The sequence below is a fragment of the Leishmania infantum genome, chromosome 9, assembly GCF_000002875.2.
Source record: "Leishmania infantum JPCM5 genome chromosome 9".
Taxonomy (NCBI): Eukaryota; Euglenozoa; class Kinetoplastea; order Trypanosomatida; family Trypanosomatidae; genus Leishmania; species Leishmania infantum.
Window position 1 is genome coordinate 307,767 of NC_009393.2, and position 19,734 is coordinate 327,500.

General features: G+C 61.9%; 7 protein-coding genes across 7 annotated transcripts in view; all 7 read right to left on the bottom strand.

Annotated features, from left to right (window-relative positions):
- Positions 1-1,317: 1,317 nt before the first annotated feature.
- On the bottom strand, positions 1,318-3,513 carry OPB (oligopeptidase b;with=GeneDB:LmjF09.0770; the record flags this gene model as incomplete). Its single annotated transcript, XM_001463502.1, has 1 exon — positions 1,318-3,513. The coding sequence occupies one exon, from the start codon at positions 3,511-3,513 to the stop codon at positions 1,318-1,320; it is 2,196 nt and encodes a 731-aa protein (XP_001463539.1).
- A 1,366-nt stretch (positions 3,514-4,879) lies between these two features.
- LINJ_09_0830 (conserved hypothetical protein) lies at positions 4,880-5,671 on the bottom strand (the record flags this gene model as incomplete). Its single annotated transcript, XM_001463503.1, has 1 exon — positions 4,880-5,671. One exon carries the CDS (start codon positions 5,669-5,671, stop codon positions 4,880-4,882), a length of 792 nt encoding a protein of 263 aa, XP_001463540.1.
- A 441-nt stretch (positions 5,672-6,112) lies between these two features.
- Positions 6,113-9,856, bottom strand: LINJ_09_0840 (conserved hypothetical protein; the record flags this gene model as incomplete). The annotated part of the gene is made up of 1 exon (XM_001463504.1): positions 6,113-9,856. One exon carries the CDS (start codon positions 9,854-9,856, stop codon positions 6,113-6,115), a length of 3,744 nt encoding a protein of 1,247 aa, XP_001463541.1.
- Positions 9,857-10,982: 1,126 nt separating this feature from the next.
- Positions 10,983-14,855, bottom strand: LINJ_09_0850 (kinetoplast-associated protein-like protein; the record flags this gene model as incomplete). Its single annotated transcript, XM_001463505.1, has 1 exon — positions 10,983-14,855. The coding sequence occupies one exon, from the start codon at positions 14,853-14,855 to the stop codon at positions 10,983-10,985; it is 3,873 nt and encodes a 1,290-aa protein (XP_001463542.1).
- Positions 14,856-15,932: 1,077 nt separating this feature from the next.
- On the bottom strand, positions 15,933-16,577 carry LINJ_09_0860 (conserved hypothetical protein; the record flags this gene model as incomplete). The annotated part of the gene is made up of 1 exon (XM_001463506.1): positions 15,933-16,577. One exon carries the CDS (start codon positions 16,575-16,577, stop codon positions 15,933-15,935), a length of 645 nt encoding a protein of 214 aa, XP_001463543.1.
- Positions 16,578-17,085: 508 nt separating this feature from the next.
- LINJ_09_0870 (conserved hypothetical protein) lies at positions 17,086-18,678 on the bottom strand (the record flags this gene model as incomplete). The annotated part of the gene is made up of 1 exon (XM_001463507.1): positions 17,086-18,678. The coding sequence occupies one exon, from the start codon at positions 18,676-18,678 to the stop codon at positions 17,086-17,088; it is 1,593 nt and encodes a 530-aa protein (XP_001463544.1).
- A 1,033-nt stretch (positions 18,679-19,711) lies between these two features.
- Positions 19,712-19,734, bottom strand: part of LINJ_09_0880 (DEAD/DEAH box helicase-like protein) — a gene marked incomplete at both ends in the record, with an annotated part of 2,331 nt that continues 2,308 nt past the window's right edge. Inside the window, one exon of the mRNA XM_001463508.1 lies at positions 19,712-19,734. This exon is cut by the window's right edge and continues 2,308 nt beyond it. Within this exon, the coding sequence (XP_001463545.1) occupies positions 19,712-19,734 (23 nt within the window).

The window sequence follows — 19,734 nt, forward strand, 5'->3', positions numbered from 1 at the left end:
GGGAGGGAGAGGGGGGGGAGAGAAGCTGAGGATGCGCTTGTAATAGACAATGCCGAACAGCTGATGACTGCGTCTATGCATGTGTGCGTGTGCGCTTGTCAAGGGACACAAGGTGAAGCCACCTCTGAGTAGATCGCGATGTATGTGCTGCCGCTCTTGCTGGCGCGTAGGGTGCGTGTCGATATGTACGTGCTAAGAGGCCAGTGAATGAAGAAGAAGAGAAGAGAGGGGATGCGCGTTTCGTTGCTTGCTTGCTCTGGCATCGTCATGAGAGACAGAGAGAGGGCAGCCGTCGAACACCCCCACTACACCCCACAGGATAGCGTAAGGCACGCTGTCAAGAGGAGGAGGTGCCAGTCATAAACATACACATGCACGCACCCTTCAACTGTCATCTCTGCTGCGCCGACGCTTGTAAGCGAGCGAGGGATGGGGAGGGGAGGGGGCAGGAGGTCGGGCGTTGTTTCTATCCTGCCTGGCTCGCTGGCTTCGTACTTTAAAGCATCGGCTCGTGTAGAACGATGCCACGTCGGAAAGGAGGAGAGACGCGGAGGGCGGTCTCACCTCCTGAAGCATGTGCGTGTGCATGTGTGTAGGTGCGGCCGGGCCGCTTACAACGAGGGCTACACCGGCAGAAATAGAGCACATTATTTAGTAGAGTGAATCCCTGTATACGTCCTTGCTTGTGTGTGCACGAGAGCGCGGCGCCATCCGTGCCCTCACAGCCTTCCTGTCTCACCGGGTGAGGCCATGAGAGGGGAAGGGGTGGGGGTCGGGTCGGACGGATAGGGGGACGCTCTCTCGAGGCACGGCCACTGGTGGAAGCGGGAGAGAGAAGGGCCCAGCATGTAACTAGGGCCGCTTCTCAACTAGAATGGCAGCTGACAGGAACCCTGACCAGGATACCAGGCATCGCGCTTCCACCGGACAGCGAACACAGGCTCGTCACCCTCACCCAACTCTTGCCGCACTGCCATGCCCATGCGAGACGCGCACAGCGATACACGGCAAATCGCAAACAACGGAAGACGGAAGAAATTATATATATATGTGTGTGCATATATGTAAGGTGTTCTCCGCTACCGGAGGCGGGAAGGTGGTAGTGGGGGGGGCGCTACACGCAGTGGAGGGAGGAAGAGGGCGATAACGGCTTGCTGCACCAAGAAGCGCAGACGTAAGATAATCCAAGAAGAAATCAACCATACAAGCATCCCAGCATGCACGCGGACGTACCCACAGATAGACAGACAAGCTCCCTCGTCCCTTGTGAAGACGTGAACATGTGCCATCGTGCCCTAGAGTTAATGATCACGACTCTTACCTGCGAACCAGCAGGCGCACGGTGCTCTTCAGGTGCTTGCACACGAACGCTTGCTGGATAGCCGACTCCTTCCAGAACTTGTAGCGATCCTTGGCGGAGAAGTGCCCGCTCTCCATGTCCATGTTCAGCAGAATTTCGTTGTTGTCCGTTTTGCACTCACGCAGCTTGCTCACCCACTTGGCCGGCTCCCAATAAGCGACGCGGGGGTCGTGCAGGCCGCACTGGACCATGATATTCGGGTACTCCTGCGCGCGGACGTTGTCCACGGGGCTGTAGCTCAGCATGTAGTCGTAGTACTTGTACTCGTTCGGGTTGCCCCACTCCTCCCACTCGCCCGTCGTCAAGGGAATGCTGGGGTCGCACATGGTCGTCATGACATCCACGAACGGCACGCCGGCGAGCGCCACCTTGAAGAGATCGGGACGCATGTTCAGCACGGCGCCCACTAGCAGGCCGCCGGCGCTACGCCCCTCGCAGGCCAGCTGCGACGGCGTCGTCAATTTCGCGTTCACCAGGAACTCGGCTGCCGCGATGAAGTCGGAAAAGGTGTTGCGCTTCGTGAGGTACTTGGCGCCGATCTCGTACCATGCACGGCCCATCTCACTGCCGCCGCGGATGTGGGCTATGGCGAAGATCATGCCGCGGTCACAGTACGGCAGGTGCTGAATGCTGAACTGAGGGTCCATGCTAAGGCCGTAGCTGCCGTACCCGTACAGCATGCACGGCTGCGGCTGGCTCATGTCGAGGTCTTTGTGGTAGACAACTGAGAGCGGGATCTTGGTCTGGTCTGGTGCGGTAGCGAAGCGGCGCTCCACCTTGTAGTTGGCGGCGTCGAAGCCACCGCCGACCTCGCGCACTTTCACAGCGGTGCGAGAGTGGTCCTGCGGATTGACGTCGAGCCAGGTGTTCGGCGTGGCAAGGGACGAGTACTCCATGCGGAACGTTGGCTCTTCGTACTCCAACATCTGGAACGCCACGAGGTGCACCGTGAAGATCGGCTCCTCCATCACCACCTCGCGCAGCCCGGTGCTAGCCTTGAAGACGCCATCCTGCGGGTCCACCATCATCGTCCAGATGCGCGTCAGCCCGGCGCGGCGGCCTGTCACGACGAGGTAGTTCGAGCGCACCGCGATGCTCTCCATAAACACGTCCTCGCTGTGATCCACCAGCACATGTGACCAGTCGCTCGGCTGCCCGCGCGGCGCTATGAGAAGCTTGTGGTTCACCGCCCCGCCTTCGTTGGTGAGGATCACAAGATGGCTGGTGCCGTGCATCTGCACGTCGTAGCGCACGCCCTTCTCGCGCGGCCGCACAATTTCAAGCGTATTGTGGGCGTTGCCCCTGCGCAGATCAAGCAGGTGCACCTCTGCCGTCTCCGGCGACTGCGAGCCGATGCACAGTGTGTTTGTGTCCGCGGCCTTGTACATGAAGGCGCTGAACAGCGGGTTGTTCTCCTCGTAGAGGCAGACGTCCTCGGACTGCGGCTTGCCCATCACGTGGCGCCACACCTTGTTATCGCGCAGCGTCTCGTCTTTGGTCACGTAGAATAAGGAGGTCTGGTCCGGGCCCCACACGATCTCGCCATTGGTGCCGCTCACCTTGTCGGCGATAGTTTGGCACGGGTCCGAAATCCTTTTAAATTCGATCGTGTACACCTCGTTACCGCTCATGTCCACAGAGAAGGCCACGAGGTCGTGCTCCGGCGGTGCTGGCTTCACCTCCATCACGTCACAGAACGGTTTGCCCTCGGCGACTTGGTTGACATCGATGATGACTTCCTCTGCCGCGACGTCGCCCGGCTCCTTGTCCTTGGACACGCGGCAGTAAATCTTGTACGACTTACCCTTCACCTCGCGGGTGTAGTACCGGTACTTGCCGTACACGTACGGCGCGGACATGTCGTCCTCCTTGATGTGCGATATGTGCTCCGTGTAGATGTCGTCGCGCAGCTGCGCAATGTCGGCGCTGCGCGCCTGGAAGTAGGCCTTCTCCTTGTTGAGGTGCTCAATCACGGCCGGATCCTTGCGATTGTCATCGCGCATCCAAAAATACGGGTCCTCGCGGTAGCGCGGTGGATTCATCGGGTTTGGGCCGCGGTCCTCACCCTCCACGTAGCCGAACGTGACGCGGTGCGGCTTCTTGGCGGCGATCGGCGGCTGCGCAGAGGCCGCGATGGTGTTGCCCGACAACATCCGGGCTGGTGGGGGTGGGGAAATAAGCAAAAGAAAAAAGGGAAGGGATGTTGACTCAGCGTCTTCAAAGACTAACAGAACATACGGACACACACACACACACACAAACACGCACACGTAGATCGATAGATATACCTATGTGTAGATATCTACCTATATATATATATAGATGGATAGATGTATGTATATGTGTTCCGTTGGGCACACACGTACCACGTATGTGCGATCCGCTTCGCTAAAACGTGTGCGCGCAGAATGAGGGAGGGGGTGGGCCTGTGTACGGAAGACGAGGGACAGGTGAGAGGGTAGAGGTGGTGTGGTACTGGTATGATGATGGCGGTGGTCGACAGATGGAGAGAGGCTGAGGGGCGGCGAGGTGCCCGCGCAATGACGATGTCGTTGAGTAAGAGGCGAGAAAGACAGCAGACGTTAGTCGGGTGAGATAGAGGAGGGAGGAGAAGGGTCGTTGGCTGAGGTTGCTGTGGGATGTATCCGATGTGCCGTGATGGGTACGTGCGCGCATGCGTATTGTTCTCGTGCGCAAGCGGTCGGCAGTGCGTTGGAGGAGGGAGGGGTGAGGTGAGGTGAGGGTACGTGTTGTCGTCAGGAACGTCGTCGGGCGCAAGAAAAAGGATGCGAACATTGCCGTTGTTGCCGCCACTCAAGCCCTCGCACTGATTATACCCACCCCCTCCCCTTAGGCCCCGTGGAATCCTCCTCTCCACGACCCTCAGGGACCTTGGGGCGTATGGTGGCGGTGGTGGATGGTGAATGGAGGCATGCGGTGAAGGGCGACGGTGTCGTTGCCTTTGCTTTTCTTCTCCGTTGGATGCGATGAGCGGCGCACGGCCCACTGCCTCGCGTACAGCGGCAGCCTAAACATCACAGCCAGATACGAAGGGGAAGGGATATCACCGAACTGACCAGGCCATCAGTACGGCGGAGCAACGCCTACACATAGATCTACAAGCGCCACCGAGAAGGAAAAAGAAGCAAGATAGAGAAGCTGCTATACATCGAGTCCAACGCGTTGGCGGCCATGCGGCACGACCGCACACATATATGCACACGTAGTAGTAACCCTCCTACGCAACTTGAAACACTACCAACAGCAGCAGCGGCGTAGAGAGAGAAACGCATGTGCATCTGTCTGTAGTGGTGGCTACAGGGGAAGGACGCTCAACATGGAAAGCAGAGACTTTTGCACTCCATCTAGGCGATACGGACAGCCACTAAAGGACAAAGAGGGGGAGGGGGCAGTGGGCGACGGTGGGAGCGAGCAAGGCGAGGCAGCGCTCAGAAGCCTGCGCGCGTACGCACACGGAGACGCGTCTGTGCGCGTGTGTGTCTGTTTCGCTCACGCTACTCAGTTCTTGCGCCGTGTCACATGGTCGTAGATGACAGCTTGCAGGTAGTCTTTACACGGCACCACAGTCCGGCTGCAGTTCTCCCCGGGTGATGGCGAATTCGGGTCTACGTGGATGGCCTTGCGGTCGCGTTTGTGCTTCATGACGAGCCCCAGTGCGCTGTCAGCAAGCACCTGAAAGGTTGGGCTGTTGTTGTAGAAGAGCGTGTGCGTCTTCCAGTTGTAGTAGCTGAGGTCGCTCCGCTTCGGCAGCAGTTTCTTTTCCTTCTTGAAGTACGCCTCGAAGTTCTCGCTGCGCAGACGGTAGCCGTAGTCGATGTAGGCGGACACCTCCTGCCCGCTCACGTAGTCACGCAGGAACAGCACCGTTGCGAGCTTGCCGGTGCGCACCAGCTCCTCGCGCTTGGCGAGCGCAGTCAGTAGCGGGCTGTCACTCACGTCCTTGCCGGCGCTCGTGATGACCTCGGCGCTCTCGCGTCGCTTAAGCGGGCCAGTACGGGCTAGATGCTGTGCTGCCTCAAACTCATCTCGGCTGAGCACATCCTTGCCCTTGTACCCTAGCTCCACAATCTTTCGCGCTGCATCTTGGTCCTCGAGGTAAAAGAGGTCTTCGCCGGTGACTTGCTGATCGAGGTAGTCCTCGTAGGTGCTGAAGTCCAGCACGTTGCGGTCATCCGGATCACGCTCAGCGGCTGCCATGCTGTTCCGCTGCTGAATGATGGAAGGGGTGTGTTTCTGTGTGCCCATGTACGCGAGAGCCCACTCACAGAAAGGGCGGCAGGTGAGCGGCATTGTTTGTGTGTTGTGCCGCGTTGCAGGCGCATGAGAAGTGGGTGTGTGAGAGGCAGACGGATGGGAACAAGGGCGGAAGGCGTTTGAAGAGGAGCATACATGAGGGATGGGGTGGGGGTGAAAGGCCGAGGCAAGGGTGCCCCTCCCTCGCACACACACACACACACACGACACGCCTCGTGTCCGCGTTTCGTTTCCTCTGCGCACTCATGCAAGCTTTTGCCCCCCCCCCCCCCCTCTTTCTTCGTTGCCTTCCTCGATCTGTGGGGGTGTGCTGCGAGACACACATCCACGAGATGCACCGCGTCATAGATGTACGATCTCGAAATCACCGCACATGAAACACACAGAGAGTGCAGAGCACCCACATCTGCTACACCAAAACTGCCTCGTACTTCACCACACGTGCTCACCTCACACACCCACACACGTGAAAACACCTCAGCTGCTGCGGCAGCGCCGGAACCGGTGGGCCACCTCCACCCACTGCACCAGCATCGCCGCGATAAGCACGAAGGTTAGGGTGCTCTTTGCGATCAGGTGCTCATCCAAGGTCACGCCAGGCAGGAGGCGATTCACGTACACTGGCGACTCAGCGCGGTCGATCAGCAGCACCGCCGCTGTCGTCATCACCGCCACGCACAGGAGCAGCACCACCATGATCAGCGTGCACGCCAGCACGGTCATGACTGCCGGTCCGCCGCGCAGCTGCATCCGCACACAGCGCTGCAGCTCCTCTGCGTAGGTCTTCGACTCCTCCCCAGTGTGCGTTCTGGTGGCCGTGGGGGCGTTAGCAGAGCCTGCATGGGGGGCAGCCGCCGTGTCGGGGCACACGGCTCCCGCCGCTGCCGCCTTGGCGTTCTTGCAACACCCCTTCTGCGCACTAGCTTCCAGGAGAGGCGTAGATTCGCTGGGGAAGCGTGCTGCGGCGGCTTCCAAGTGGCGGTCTCGCTCGTGAAAGGCCATGCGCCAGCGGTTTGGATGCATGACGGGCAACAGCACCCCAGCATTCACCATCGAACGCAGAAGACTGCTGACGACAACGGTGTAGATGGCGCCCGTGGCGATCGCGCAGGCGTCGACGCAGGGATTCAGGATGTGGCGCTCCGCCAGCCAAAGCCAAACACCGCTACACCACGACACCACCGCCGAGACCGCGGCGATGGCTACGCCGTCCTTGCCGCCGCTGTTCGACGCCAACGCTCCCAGGCCGAGAACTGGCGCCCACGAGGCCCCCGTGCTGATGATCCACATGACGCATAGCAGCGTCGTCAGCAGCGGCACCGAGCACCATCGGTTGATGAGCGCTGCCAAGCGCGGGATGAAGCACATCGGCATCGTCACCAGCGCATACGTGAAAAGCAGCACCGGTGCGTGGCGCTGGTGCGTGGCCCAGCTGTCCTGATAGGTCGTGAGAGACCCCGTCGCCTCCGTGGCCCTCGAGCCCTTGCCGGTGCTGGTGCTCATCAGCTCGTGCGACTTGGTTGACTCGGCCACCGCCGCGGCGGCCGCCTGCGTCGGGATGAAGACGGCGTACCCGCAGCTCATGAGCAGCACCACCGCCGCTGTCAGTAGACCAACGGTCAGAGCACGTAGAAGAAAACAGAGCGAGACGTCATGCCTCGCGGCTGACCAAAGGTTGCGCGGCGTGATATCCTTCCCGCTTGCTCGCACGGCACGCTCGATCAGGTCACGAGGGCACAGCATCACGACGCTGAAGACCAAGGCACCAATGAAGCCGTTCACGTACACAAGCGCGTTCAACATAGCCGCGGTGATGTATAAGTAGTAGCTCAGGCTGGGGAGAACGAAGAAGCCGAAGACGTTCACGATAAGCCACGACAAGAATAGGATCTGCAAGCTGACAATAACACCGGCGGCAACGCCAACCTCCGCACTCACGACGGTGCCCAGCCCAGCCAGCAGCAACGCCTCCCCGGCGCCGTAGCAGGATTCGCCGAGAATCGCCAGCGGCAGGTTCGTATTGCGGCAGCCCTCACGGAGCAGAACGGTGCCCCAAAACATGAGGCCGGTGCCGGCGCACAGCATGAGGTGGACGAACGCACCAACTGACTTCACAGAGAAGATGCTACGCCACGGCTGCCTCGCCGCGGTGGTGGCGGGAGCCGCCGATCCAGCCGCAGGGACCGAAACCGCCGCCGCCGTCTCTGCTTCTTCTTGCTGCGCATCCACCGAAGCCAAGGACTTCGGCTGCTGCCGATGATTAATCATGCACAGAGCACCGAAGAAGGCGAAGAGCACGAGCGTGCACGCATCCAGCCTCGCCGCGACGAGCATGGCGCTGCGGCCGAAGCGGTTGTGAAGAGCGTAGAAGTCCTCCCCCTCGGCGGCCTCAAAGACGTTCACGGTGGCCAGCACAACGCCAGGGATGAAGAGAAGCACACAAATCGCCGTGACAAGGAAAAACAGCAGCAGATGCCGCAACACCGACGTCACCCACAGTCGCTGAAGGTACGGCAGCCAGTAGCAACGCTCGGCTGGCGAGGAGACGATGCCGGCCAACATGGCCGCGCTCCTCGTCTTCGCCGGGGACCACACTGACGTCACCGTTCCCTCTAACACCGACCACTGCGCTGTTGCCACCGGGGTGCTGTGTGGAGTGGGGCTCGACAGCGGGGTGTTGTCTTCGGCTAACGGCGGCGACGCGGCAGCGGGGATGTGGTGGGGAAGCCGTCGACCCACTTCGTTGTCGTTCATAGCGGGCACTGCGGAGCCGCTGCCATCGACGGCCTCGTCGGGAGAGGACACCACGCGCAGACTCGACATCTCCTCTTTGATATGGTAGCAGTAGTAGTCCGAATTCAGCCAGGCGCTCTCGCAGGCGAGGGCCACCGCCTCCGTCTCGGCGCCCTGCCGTTGCCGCGGATTGTGCCAGTGGTCAAGGTGGTAGCGCGAGACATGGTGAGGCGGCGGCTTCTCCGCCGACGCGGACGACACCCTCTCCACTGGCCGGCTCGTCGCACCGTACGCGCCGCCGAGGGGGATGTCCTCGTCCGCCATCTCTGGTGGTCTGCGCAAGGACGCGGCCGACGCTTGGCAGCGATCGCCGTATATGCACCCGCCTTGCCGCGTGGATGGCGGTGGGGCGACTTGCAAGGCCCAGAAAAACTCAGCCACGCCAAGCCGCTTCGTGCTGGGGTGGGGGCAGAGAGCACCAACGCCGCCATCGCTGAGGTCATTGGCGGGGCTTCGCAGCAGCGCCTTCGGCGGCGGGTGATCCCGACCCACGGACGAGGACGCGGCTGCCGGTACGGAAGTAGCCGGCGCCGGTAACTTCGAGTTGGAGGGAGAGAAGACTGCAGTGGGGGTGGCGAGCGGAGATCGGCTGGACGTAGCATGCTGCGCTGCTGCTTCGCATGCGCCGGTGGCCGCCAAGAAAGAGTGCTGCTGCCTCTCCGATGCCACCTGACCCACGGCGCAGTCCTTCGCTTCGAGGCGGACGCGATGGAGCAGGGCCCCGCGAGCCTCCAGGAGCGAATCGTGCAGCCGCTGCACCGCCTCCTGACTCGCCTGCAGCTCCACCGCCATTCGCGCGTTCTCGGCCTGCAGGCGGCTCACCTCTTTCGCATCTGCCGCCTTGTGTGGCCGAGACGGAGAGGCGCCGCGCTCCATGCACATGAGCGGCGCCGCCAGGTGGTTTTCGCTGCCTGGAAAAGCGTCGCCGCGGTTGGTCGGCGTGCGGACGAGGGGGGTGATCGAGGGATGGCTGCCCAGCGCGGCGCTCTGCTTTTGCTGTGAAGGGGTGGGCGGTGCGCGCGTCGTCGGAGGCACTTCTGGAGAAGTTGGTGCCGTGCTGATGGCGGATGTGTCGAAGACCCGTTTCGGCGTCACGCTGCTGTCGCGGTCGACTTCTCCGGCTGCCGCCCTCTTCATGCAAGCGAGCTGATCGTGGAAGTCTCTGTACGCACGAATTCGTTTCAAGTGTTCGTCATGCTCAATGACAAGGCGGTACGAGTCTTCCTCGTCGGCCAAGACAGACATGTAGGAGTCGTCGTCAGTGCCGCCTCCGCTCACTGGAGACGGCTGCTGCACAACAACAGTTGTGCTTCTCGGCTCCGATGCAGGAGCGTCCTCGATGGCACCCAAGCTTGACTGCTGATGCTCTGCGTCTTCTTGTGGCATCTGAGGGCCACCGCGCTTGTGCGCCTTGCGGCGCGACGGCATGGCTTTATTCTGCTGCTGTGTAAGACTGTGATACGCATACACACACACACACACACACACACACACACAGAACCGAAAATCAACAACACAGAGCAACGGCAGCAGAGGCGTTTATGTGAGTGCGCAGTTGCATGAAGACTCCGTAGTGATGAGGGAGGAGGCGGCGGCAGGGATGATGGTGGTGATGGTGAGGGAGGGGAGGGGGCAGTGTGATAGGCGCAAGACGAAGCGCGCCTGTAGGTGGGGCTACCGTGCTTTAAGAACAGATGTTAGGGAGGGAGGGATTGGTGGGTCGAGCAGGCCCGAAACATAAACGAGTAAATACACCGAGTCGTCTACAACAATGGAGTACACACACACACCGATTCACACACGCAGGACGGAAGACAGGCAACGAGGCCACTCAGCGGTTCGCAGAAATGATCAAAGAACACCGTTGCGTTATGGGCGTTGAGAAAACCGGAAAAGATGCAGCGACAGAACGAGGACAACAACCTTTACGGAGCAGTGGCGGAGGTGTTGCGGCAGTCAACGCACGCACGCACGCAACCACGCAATCGACGATACAGTGAGAAGGATGTGGGGCGTCTATGCGCTCGACGTTAGTGGAATGAGCGAGCAAGCAGCACACAAGAAAGGCGTGGGGAGGTTGTAGAGCGCGGGTGGGAGAGCATGCTTGCTTGCGGAAGGCCACACCCTGACGACTGCCGTTTCTTCTCATCGGGACTCCCCCACCACTCTGGAGGCGCCTTCTCTCATGTTCGTGCAGTCTCTGGTGAGCGGACACACATGTGCGGATTCTGTTGCAGAGCAGGGGGTTGGGTGGGTGCCTCGCCCCTCCCCCCTCTTTCTCATTCTTTATATCACATCTTTTCGTTGGCACTGCTTCGTCGAGCCGATGATGATACACAAGACGACAAGTACATCACATGCTACGAGTACACACACACGCGCATATACATACACAGATACAACCGTGCGCATTACACGTGCGCGATGCGGCTGTGTCGATGGGGGAGAGAGGTGGGGACGAGGAGCGGATGAGTTCGTGTTGTACAAAACACGACCGCCACCTCGACCACGACCTCCTATGCCACCGCCGCCGCCGCCCACGCCCAACAGCCTCTCACACCTCGTATTTCTTGTACTGGAGCGTCGTGAAGGAGAGCAACAGCAGCACACCAAGGCAGACATTCATCCACGTCCACCGGTGCCGGCTAAGGAAGGAGCCGGTGGCAGCGTCGTAAACTTCGCCCATTATCTGCGCCGCCAGCTCAGAGCACTCGCGGTTGGGGCGGCGGCGGCGACCGTCACCCTCGCGGAATATGTTGGCGATAAACGCCTCCTCCTGCTTCGGTTCCGCAGCACGCTGCTGCTGGTGTGTCGCAAGGGCGTCGCTGGCGCTCGCCAACGCCGCCGACGCAGCAATCACGCGCGCGCTGATGTCCACAAGCGCCTCTTGATGGCCTTGCATGCTGCCACTGCGCACCAGCTTCGCATCCGTGATAGAGTTGTCGGCGTCCTCAGCAGAAACCGTTGCTGTCATTGCTTGTAACTCCTTGCATGCCGTCCGACGCGCTTCCTCCAGCTGCGCTGCGCGTTCCTGCGCATCCGCTACTTGCCGCTGCATCGTGGCGAACAAGCGCTGTGCGCGGGCAGTTGCAGTCTTGATCTCCGCCTTCTCATGCTCTACCTCTTCAAGCTGGGCGATGAGCTCACCGATGAGCGCCTCCTTCTCCGAGGCGAGCTGCTGAGGGAGCTGACGCTGTCGCTCGGCGGCCACAGTAGTAAAATTCTCAGCAAGATCCTCGATCTTTTCCCGTATGGCTGTGACTGCCGCACGCCGCGCCGCTTGCCGCTCTCGTGCAGCCGCCTCCGCCGACTTCTGGACCTCCAGCTCTGCTCTGCAGAAGTTTATGGCCACCTCGATTGCGGTCAGCTGCGCGCGCAAGGCCTCTACAAGGCTCGCATCCGCCTCGGCCGCACGCACCTGGGCGCGTTCAAAACAGTTCTTCCTGCAGTGCTCCAAAGGGATCGCAGCTGCTATGGCGCCGTGTTGTTGCTGATACCCCCGCTGCTTTCGCACGGATTCCATGCTTTCTTGTAGTTGAAGACGCGTCTTCTCGTTCTCCGCGGCCTGCGCTTGAGCCCTCGCCAGCTCATCGCGAAAGTGCTTGTGCTCTTCCTGAAGAGATGCCTGTGCTGACAATGCCTCCCTCAGCTTCCGCTCCAGCTCCGCCACTTGGGCTGCGTGCTCCGCCGCTCGCCTCGCATCTGCCGCCGCCGTGAAATCTTGCCGGGCCTTCTCATCCTCCTCCATGGCCTTCTCGCGCGGCTGCGCATCCGCCAGCCGATGCTTCATGGCGTCTAGCTGCCGCAGAAGCCGCGTCTCGCGCGCTGCCGCTGCGGCTTGCGCCTCGACGAGCTCCGTCTGGCGTCTAGTCCGTTCCCCCTCAAAGGCTGCGTGGGCGGCGCGCAGCTGACTCCCAAGATCTTCCAAGGCCTTCTCCGCGTTTATCGCCGCCAGATCTGCCGCGGTGCGGGCTGCGTCGGCATCGGCCTCCACCTTCGCTGCCCGCTTTTCTGCCGCGGCCAGCTGAACCTGCGCAGTCGTGAGTTGGTCCTCCGCGCGTTTGGCCTTCGCTTGGCTCTCTGCCAGCGACGCCTGGACGTGCCCGAGCTGAGCCGTGCGCGTCTCAAGCGCCTCCTGGAGGGTCAGGTCCGCGCGGACGTCGTCGTGGTCGCCCGCCTGACTCGATGTCTGCGCCACCTCCAGCTGCTTCATCAATGCCTGTTTTTCCTTCTCGAAGGCATCGCGCAGCGACTGAGTCTCGCGGCGGGCCTCCGCCTCCGCCTCCTGCGCCGCCCGGATCTCTTCTTTCATCGACGCCAGACACACCGCCTGATGCCGCTGACGTGTGCTTTCCTCGTCCAACGAGTCAGGTGTGCACTGCCGCTGCGCGTACAGAGCCATGACTGTCGGGTACGCCCCCTTCTCAATGGCTGCTTGCACGGCCTCGCTGCTGTCGCTGGAGGGGTGGCATACGGCACACTGCACATGTAGGCCCTGGAGCACCCACGCAACGCCTGTCACAGCGCGGTTTGGCACCTGGCAGATCATGGCCACATCTTCCACAAAGGCTCGGTGCAGCTTGTCAGGTGAGTTCTTCACCACCGTTTCCCATTCCTTCCCCGTGAAGGTTTTTGTATGCTGCGTGACAATGGCCGCGTGCGAGGAGCGTTCGCTTCCCGCTGTCGCGGATGACGGCGGCGGCGGCGGCAGGGCCCGCACAGGGCCATGAAGGGCTTCTGCAACAAACTGCTGCTGCGCCGTCGTGAGCTCGAACATGTCCGGCGCTGGTGTTGTCGTTTCGTTGTCAGGGGAGGCCTCACCAGGCTTCTCGCTCGTGCGCTCCTGCTGATGACCCAAGACACACAGGATGCTGCTGCGAAGAACGTAGCTGCTGCTGTGCAGAGCGCCTGGATGCGGGCATATCCACCGAATACCCGGAGACACCATCGCCGGGGCCAGCTGCTGCTGCTGTGCGAGCATCACCGCCGTAGGAGGGCGATTTACAGCGGCCACGCCGTCCGTCGTCATCTCCATGGCGCTGTCTGTCATCGCAGCAGCTGCGTCGGCTGCGGTGTGCGGCGCTGCGGAGCACCCAGCCGGCACGGCGATGGCAGTGACCGAGGTGCTCGACCGCCGCTGCGCGCCATCACTGACTGCCGCGGCCCCGTTATTGTTCGCCATTGCCTCCGCACCGCTGGTGGCGTGCATCGATGGCCGGCGGGAGCGCTGCGGATCCGGCATCGCCGCTCCCTCCGACTCGGAAGCTGGCAGGAGGACCTTTGTGAGAGGTGGCGAAGGACGCTGAGACAGTGCTTCGCCGCCCGCAAGGCACGGGCTAAGCGTGCGGGAGCGCCGCTCCTGCAGCTGACGCGCCTGCTCGCGCATGAGGGCCTCGAGCTCCTCCTCGAGATGCCGCAGCTCCGCTGCTTCTGCCTCGACCTTTTCGCGGGCGAGGGCGAGCTCCTGGCTGCTCTCCCTCTTCCCCCCAAAAAACTTTGCATGAGCGCTTTCCGCCTCTATCAGCTGTAGCTGACGTATCACCCACTCGTGGAACTGACCAAGGGCGTGGCTGCCTCTGAGCACATCAGCGTAAGAGAAGCGCGGGCTAGATATAAAGTTCTTCTTCAGCTCCTGCACGTCTGCCGGCGTGAGCTGCGCGTGGTGGAAGGACACAACGTTCGATATGAAGGACGGGCTGCGCATAGCAGTGACCACTGCGGTCCAGTTCTTCGCCTTCTCGCCGAGCACGCAGAGCACGGCATCCATCACATGCTTCACCACCGCCGGCGGCAGTCGGTAGCCCTGAATTTCGTGCAGGTGCCGTTTATCGATGCGCTGTACCTTCTCCTGTGCCTCGCGCAGCTGCCGCTTCGCATCTTCGAGAGACACCTGCACCTTCTTCTGGGCCGCTTGCAGCTCGCGCTGGTCCCGACGCGCCGTCTTCAGACCGCTAAGCGTATTCGCAATACGCTTGCGGAACTCGGCGAGCTTGTGCTCTATTTGTCGGGTCAGCTCTGGATTTGGGTCGTCGTCGTCGTTGTCGACCACGACGATGGTACCCTCCTCGCTGCCGCGGTGCGGGTCGCCGGCGCGGAGGCTGCTGTACCCTCTGGACTGGGATCTGAAGGCGAGCACGCGCGTGTACGCCTGCGAGAGCTCCCCGGCGAGTCGCTTGTCGTTTCCGTCGTCATCGCCGCCGTCGCCTTCACCCCGGGCGAAGTGCTCAACTGCTTCGAGCTCCCTCTGCATGGCGTTGATCTCGGCCAGGCGAACGGCCGACGTGACGCCGTGCTGCTCGGATGAGGGGGAGCGACGGCTGGTGCCACCTGACGGGCTGGCGTGCCCAGCGTCTCCGTGTGAACCGGCCGTCGACGCCAGCGAGATCCATGGCTGGATCAGCACCGTCTGACACGCAGATGCCGGCATCAGCGGCGGGGTGGCCACAACCGCAACATTGCCCTCATCATTTGGAGCGCTGCCGTCGACGCGGCTCGCCTTCTGCGGCGTGGGCTTTAGCGAGTTTGGGTCATTCTTGGACTTGGCGCTTCTCCCGGCAGGTTCAGTGGTGCCTCCTTCCATGGTGTTGTCACCGGTGGAGGGCGAGGATGAGGGGAGCGCCAGAATGGTTCCAACCCGCCACGATGCCGTCCCTGCCGTTGCGTCGAGGAGGCATTCGTAGGCGACAATGGTGCCCACCGTCAGCACCGAGGAGGCTGCTGCGGCTTCACACGCCTCCGTGCCTGCCATTCCACGTACTGTTCTCGCTCGATATCACTTGCCGCGCTCCGCGTGCATCTGTGGATCTGTCGAACGGGGTGCGCGTACTTCGGGGTGCACGTTCTCTTGGGCCGTGGCTGTTGCGCTGTGCTCGGGGCGCTGGGTGGGTGTTGTCGCACGATGCTGTGTGTGTGTGTATGCTCAGCTCTGTGCGTGCGCGTGATCATGCCGCTGATGCGGCGAGAGTCGCGTGGCAGATGGTGCTTGGAGATCCGTGCGGGCGAAGATGTTGGGCGACGACGACTACTGTGCGGGGTATGGCCTCTCGCACACGCGACAAGGCTGGCGCGTGCCGAGGTGCGTGTATGGGCAACGACGTGGCCCGTGAAGGGGGCGAGGGAAGCAGAGAAGGGGTAAGTTTATGGAACGCAACAGACATGTGCGCGCGTCTGTGCGCGGACGGAGAGGCGACCCTCTAACAGCATCGACAGAGAGCCGCACCACTGCGACAGTAAGCCAGAGAGAAGGAAAAGGGGCGACAGCATCAGCGTGACGGTGCGTCCCTCCATCACCTTCTGCACCGCCCCACTCAGGAAAAGGCGGTTTGTGTTTGGCCAAGCGGCAGCGTCCGGTGATGCTTGATGGCACACTGTCTGCCATTGAGTTTTGCATCTTTCCTTGTAGTCGCAGCGCTATGTTGCGCGCTGCAGTACTTGCGAGTAAGTCGCTCCGCCTCCACATAGCTGAGAGGCAGAGGGAGGGAGGGTGATGGCGCCCTGCCGCGCGTTATAGCCCAAGATGTCGCTCGTGAAGCCGTGCGATTGCCTCTGTCACCAGCCGGATGCGGTACTTGATGCGCAGCGCCTCCTTCGACTTGTTCATGATCATCCGACGCACCACCGCCTCCTTCTTTCGCAGGAACTCGCGAGCCTCATCAAGGGACATGGGCAGCACAACACCACAGCCCATGTTCATGAACAGAACGCCAGCGTCCTTGACGACGCCCTGCGTGTAGAAATGGTTGCCGAGGTCCACCAAGATCTTGTTCTTCCGAGGCGGCTTGTAGGCATCCGCCTGCGCGCGCTTGCTCATCAGCGGCGGCGATGCGTTGGCTGCACCGCTAGCTAAAGGCGACGACGCAGAGAGCGCCACTGCTGCCGCCGCTTCGGCTGCGGTGGACGCCTCGATGAAGGAATGGTAGCGGGATAGGGCCTGCATGTCCTCCATCAGCCACCGCAGTTGGGCACACTGCGCCACAGTCGCGTACAGCTCATCGCGCTGCGACAGGACAGTATCGAGGTTCTGCTTTAGGACAGACTCCAGGAAGCGCTCCAGGTGCAGCGCCCCAGCGGGAGCACTGGCGGTCGGCGGCGGCGCTGCTGCTGATGGCTCTGACGGCAATGGGGTAGAGAGCTGGGCAAGGGAGGCCATTGCTGTGTGCGTGAGTGCATGCGTGATGGGGGGGGGCGAAGGTGTGCCAAAGAGGAGGGGGAGGGAGGAAGGGAGGGAAGGAAGCGCGGTAATGACGAGACGGCTCATGGAGGTAGTGTGATGGGATGGGGAGAGGGAAGGCGGGCAGCAAGCGAGGCCTCAAGCCCCGCCCCCACCAACTGTGCCACTGATCCTCAAGCCGGCTGCCGCAGTTGCAGTCACAGCCGCAGGCTAACTCTTCCGTTCCGCACTCGTGGTGAGAAGCGGGAGCGACTCGGGTGGCCTACGCGGCGCAGGGTTCGGGAAGCGTGGGCTAGACAGCGCAGTGCACGCAAAAAGCGCGGGCAGAGAGTGCTCCGGTGTGGTTGGATATCCCTTCGCGTGCTTCTTTGACTTCTTTTTCGTCTCGGACTCGCCGCCACTGTGCAGAGATGCGAAGGGCGAAGGAGGGGGGGCGGCGGGAGGGCCCTCATCACTGCATCCCCACATCGCAGGAGATGCGGACCGTCTATAGGTCGCTGCGTTCCTCCCCGTCCCCGTCGTCGGCTCCGCCATGGCCATACGCACGTGCCTCAACCGACGAGAGCGCAGCCGGAGGCTGCGATGCTGTGGTCCTAGATGTGTGCGGGGTACGCAGCAGCACGCGCATGCTCGCCTCGTCCAACTCAAAGTGGACCCGCAGCCGCTCGAAGTGTTTCTGCTGCGCGTGTGTCTCCCAGTACACAACCAGCTGCGATACGATCTCGTCCTCCACCAGGCGTCGGAGGGCGTGGCCGTTCTCTTTTCCGGACCACAGCTGACGGTGTTGCTGAACCAGGAAGGAGACGGCCTCATCGCTAATCGTGCTGGAGGCGATCAGGCGCTCGCCGAGCGCACAAGGCAGGTCTGTGACGGCGCTGCGCACGACGTCTTCGGCCATTGCCGAGGTGAAGGGGTAGTAGACGAAGGTACGGGTATAGGCGGGTAGAAGAGTGCCGTAGAGGTCCGCAAAGTCATGCTGTATCATCGCCTCGATCTCGGTGCGCGACTTGCCGACAGTGCGGCCCTGTCGCCCGAAGTCGGTTGTAACGAAGATAATCAACTGCGAAAGCGGTGGCGGCGGCTGCCCGCTGCTAAGACTCGAGCTCGCCATCTCTGATGTCGACGGCTGTGCGCCGCCTGTGCCGGCGGCCGCCTCCCTTTTCTCGTCTTCTCCCTTCTTTGCCGCCGAGCCTCTGCCCCCATCGGGGCCGAGGCCCTTCGTCGACTCGTGCATCGTCTGCAGCGACTTCGCCGCCGCATGTCTCGCACCTGCGGCTGTGGCAGTGGAGGGGTGCGTGAGCTGCTCTGGGAAGTGAGCCGCCCTGCCAAACAGCGGCGCCAGTGCGCTGACGAGAGAAGGGTCCATGGCGGTCAGGTCATCGATCAGCACCACCCCGTGTGGGTAGCGATCCGTGTGGGTGATGATCTGCCCTATGATGCGCTGGCGCGCCTCAGCCACCGACAGGCCGTCGAAACCGGTACCAGCGATGGTCAACAGGTTGTCGCCAGCATCGCACACGTCGCGGTCAGGCGCACAGCGCAGCGATAACGCCTGGGACACGAGGCGTGCCGTGTGGGTCTTACCAACGCCGTTATCCCCGGCAAGGTGCACCACAACCGGCTCGCGCGGGTAGGCGAGCTTGCGTCGAAGCACATCGAGCAGCGGCATGACGACTTGCGGCTGGCCTCGCACACGGGCGAGAAGAAGATCCTGCATATCGCGCATGCACTGTTTACGCACGGCGTCGTCGGTCGCGAATGGGAGCTCCAGCGGGTAGAGCTGCCGCTGCTCGCGATTCGAGACTCCGGTGCGCTGCTTCCCTGCCAGCGCAGAGGTCCCCCAGGAGAAGAGAGAGATGATGTACCCGGAGGTGGTGTGACAATACTTCAGCCGCTCCTTTATCGGTGTCCCCGACCGCGAGCACAGTGGGCAGCGAGGACATAGCGAACTCGACGCGTGCGACGACGCCCCTGCCGTGGTGCCCTTCGATATCGGCTGCTTCGGTCGCCCGCCCGCTACGGTAGCACTGCCCAGCACCAGGACGAAGACAACGGAACACACGATAAGAGCAACGGTCATGCCGGCCACAGCGGAGACAGGGGCCCAACCGGGTTTGCGACGGGAGACATGCCGCCGCAAAGCCTGCTGCGGCAGAAGCGAGGCCATCGCAGCGGAGCAGAGGGTTCGCTAGGAGTGGGCACGCTCTGGTTGCAGCGGGTGATGCGTTTGTGGCGACGGTGATAAGATTGGGAGGGGTTGGGGGGGGATGGACGGGCAAAGGAGTGAGCGAGCGAGAGAAGCTCAAAGGAGGCGCGCCTCCGACTGTTGATGTGCGTGTACGTCCTCTCTTGCTCTCTCGCCGTGTGTACGTGCGCGCATCACCTGTGCTCTTTGTGAGAGCGCAGCGAAGAGGGCGAGGGCGAGAGGGGCGGCGTTGATGTGGACATGCAAACGCCGACAAGCAGTCCGGCCATTGATCCGCCAAGCATGTTTTATACGCGAGTGAGCGGAGAGGGAGAGGGAGTGGCGGATGGAAAGACGCCTGCGCGTGTGCCTTGCACGTCACGTGCCGCACAGCCATACATGAGCGCCAAGGAGGCGCCACAAGCGAGTCTGTGAGAGAGCCGAATACAAGAGTACAGGCGCCTCCGCAGTCTGCTCGCGTAGGCTAACACGTCGCGAGTGCTTTCCTTCTCATGCATCCCCTGTCGCCCATAGCTCGTGGCATCTTCTTGGCTGTGGTGCTTCTTCCCTGCCCCCCCCCCCCCCCACACACACACACACATAACGCGCAGATACATGTGCACGCCTGTGTGCGCGAGCATCTGTTATGCCTTTCTTTCCTCTCTGTGAGTGCTGAAGGGGGTGGGTGGGTAGGCGGGCGCGGAAGAGATGATGGCAGTGATGCGCGAGGTTGGCCACCCACACATCTCCCGGGCCCTTCTCTCCCGATAGCACCCCCGTTATACTTAAACAAAAAACGCTACCTCCTCACGTACCCGGCTGCTTCGCGGTGGCGGCGATGACGGTGGCGCGTGCAGACATCGTGTATCCGCCCTGCATCTGCCTCCAGCGTGTAAAACGACGTAGACAAGTACGCATGCCCTCCTCCTTACTGCGGAGGACCACTGGGCG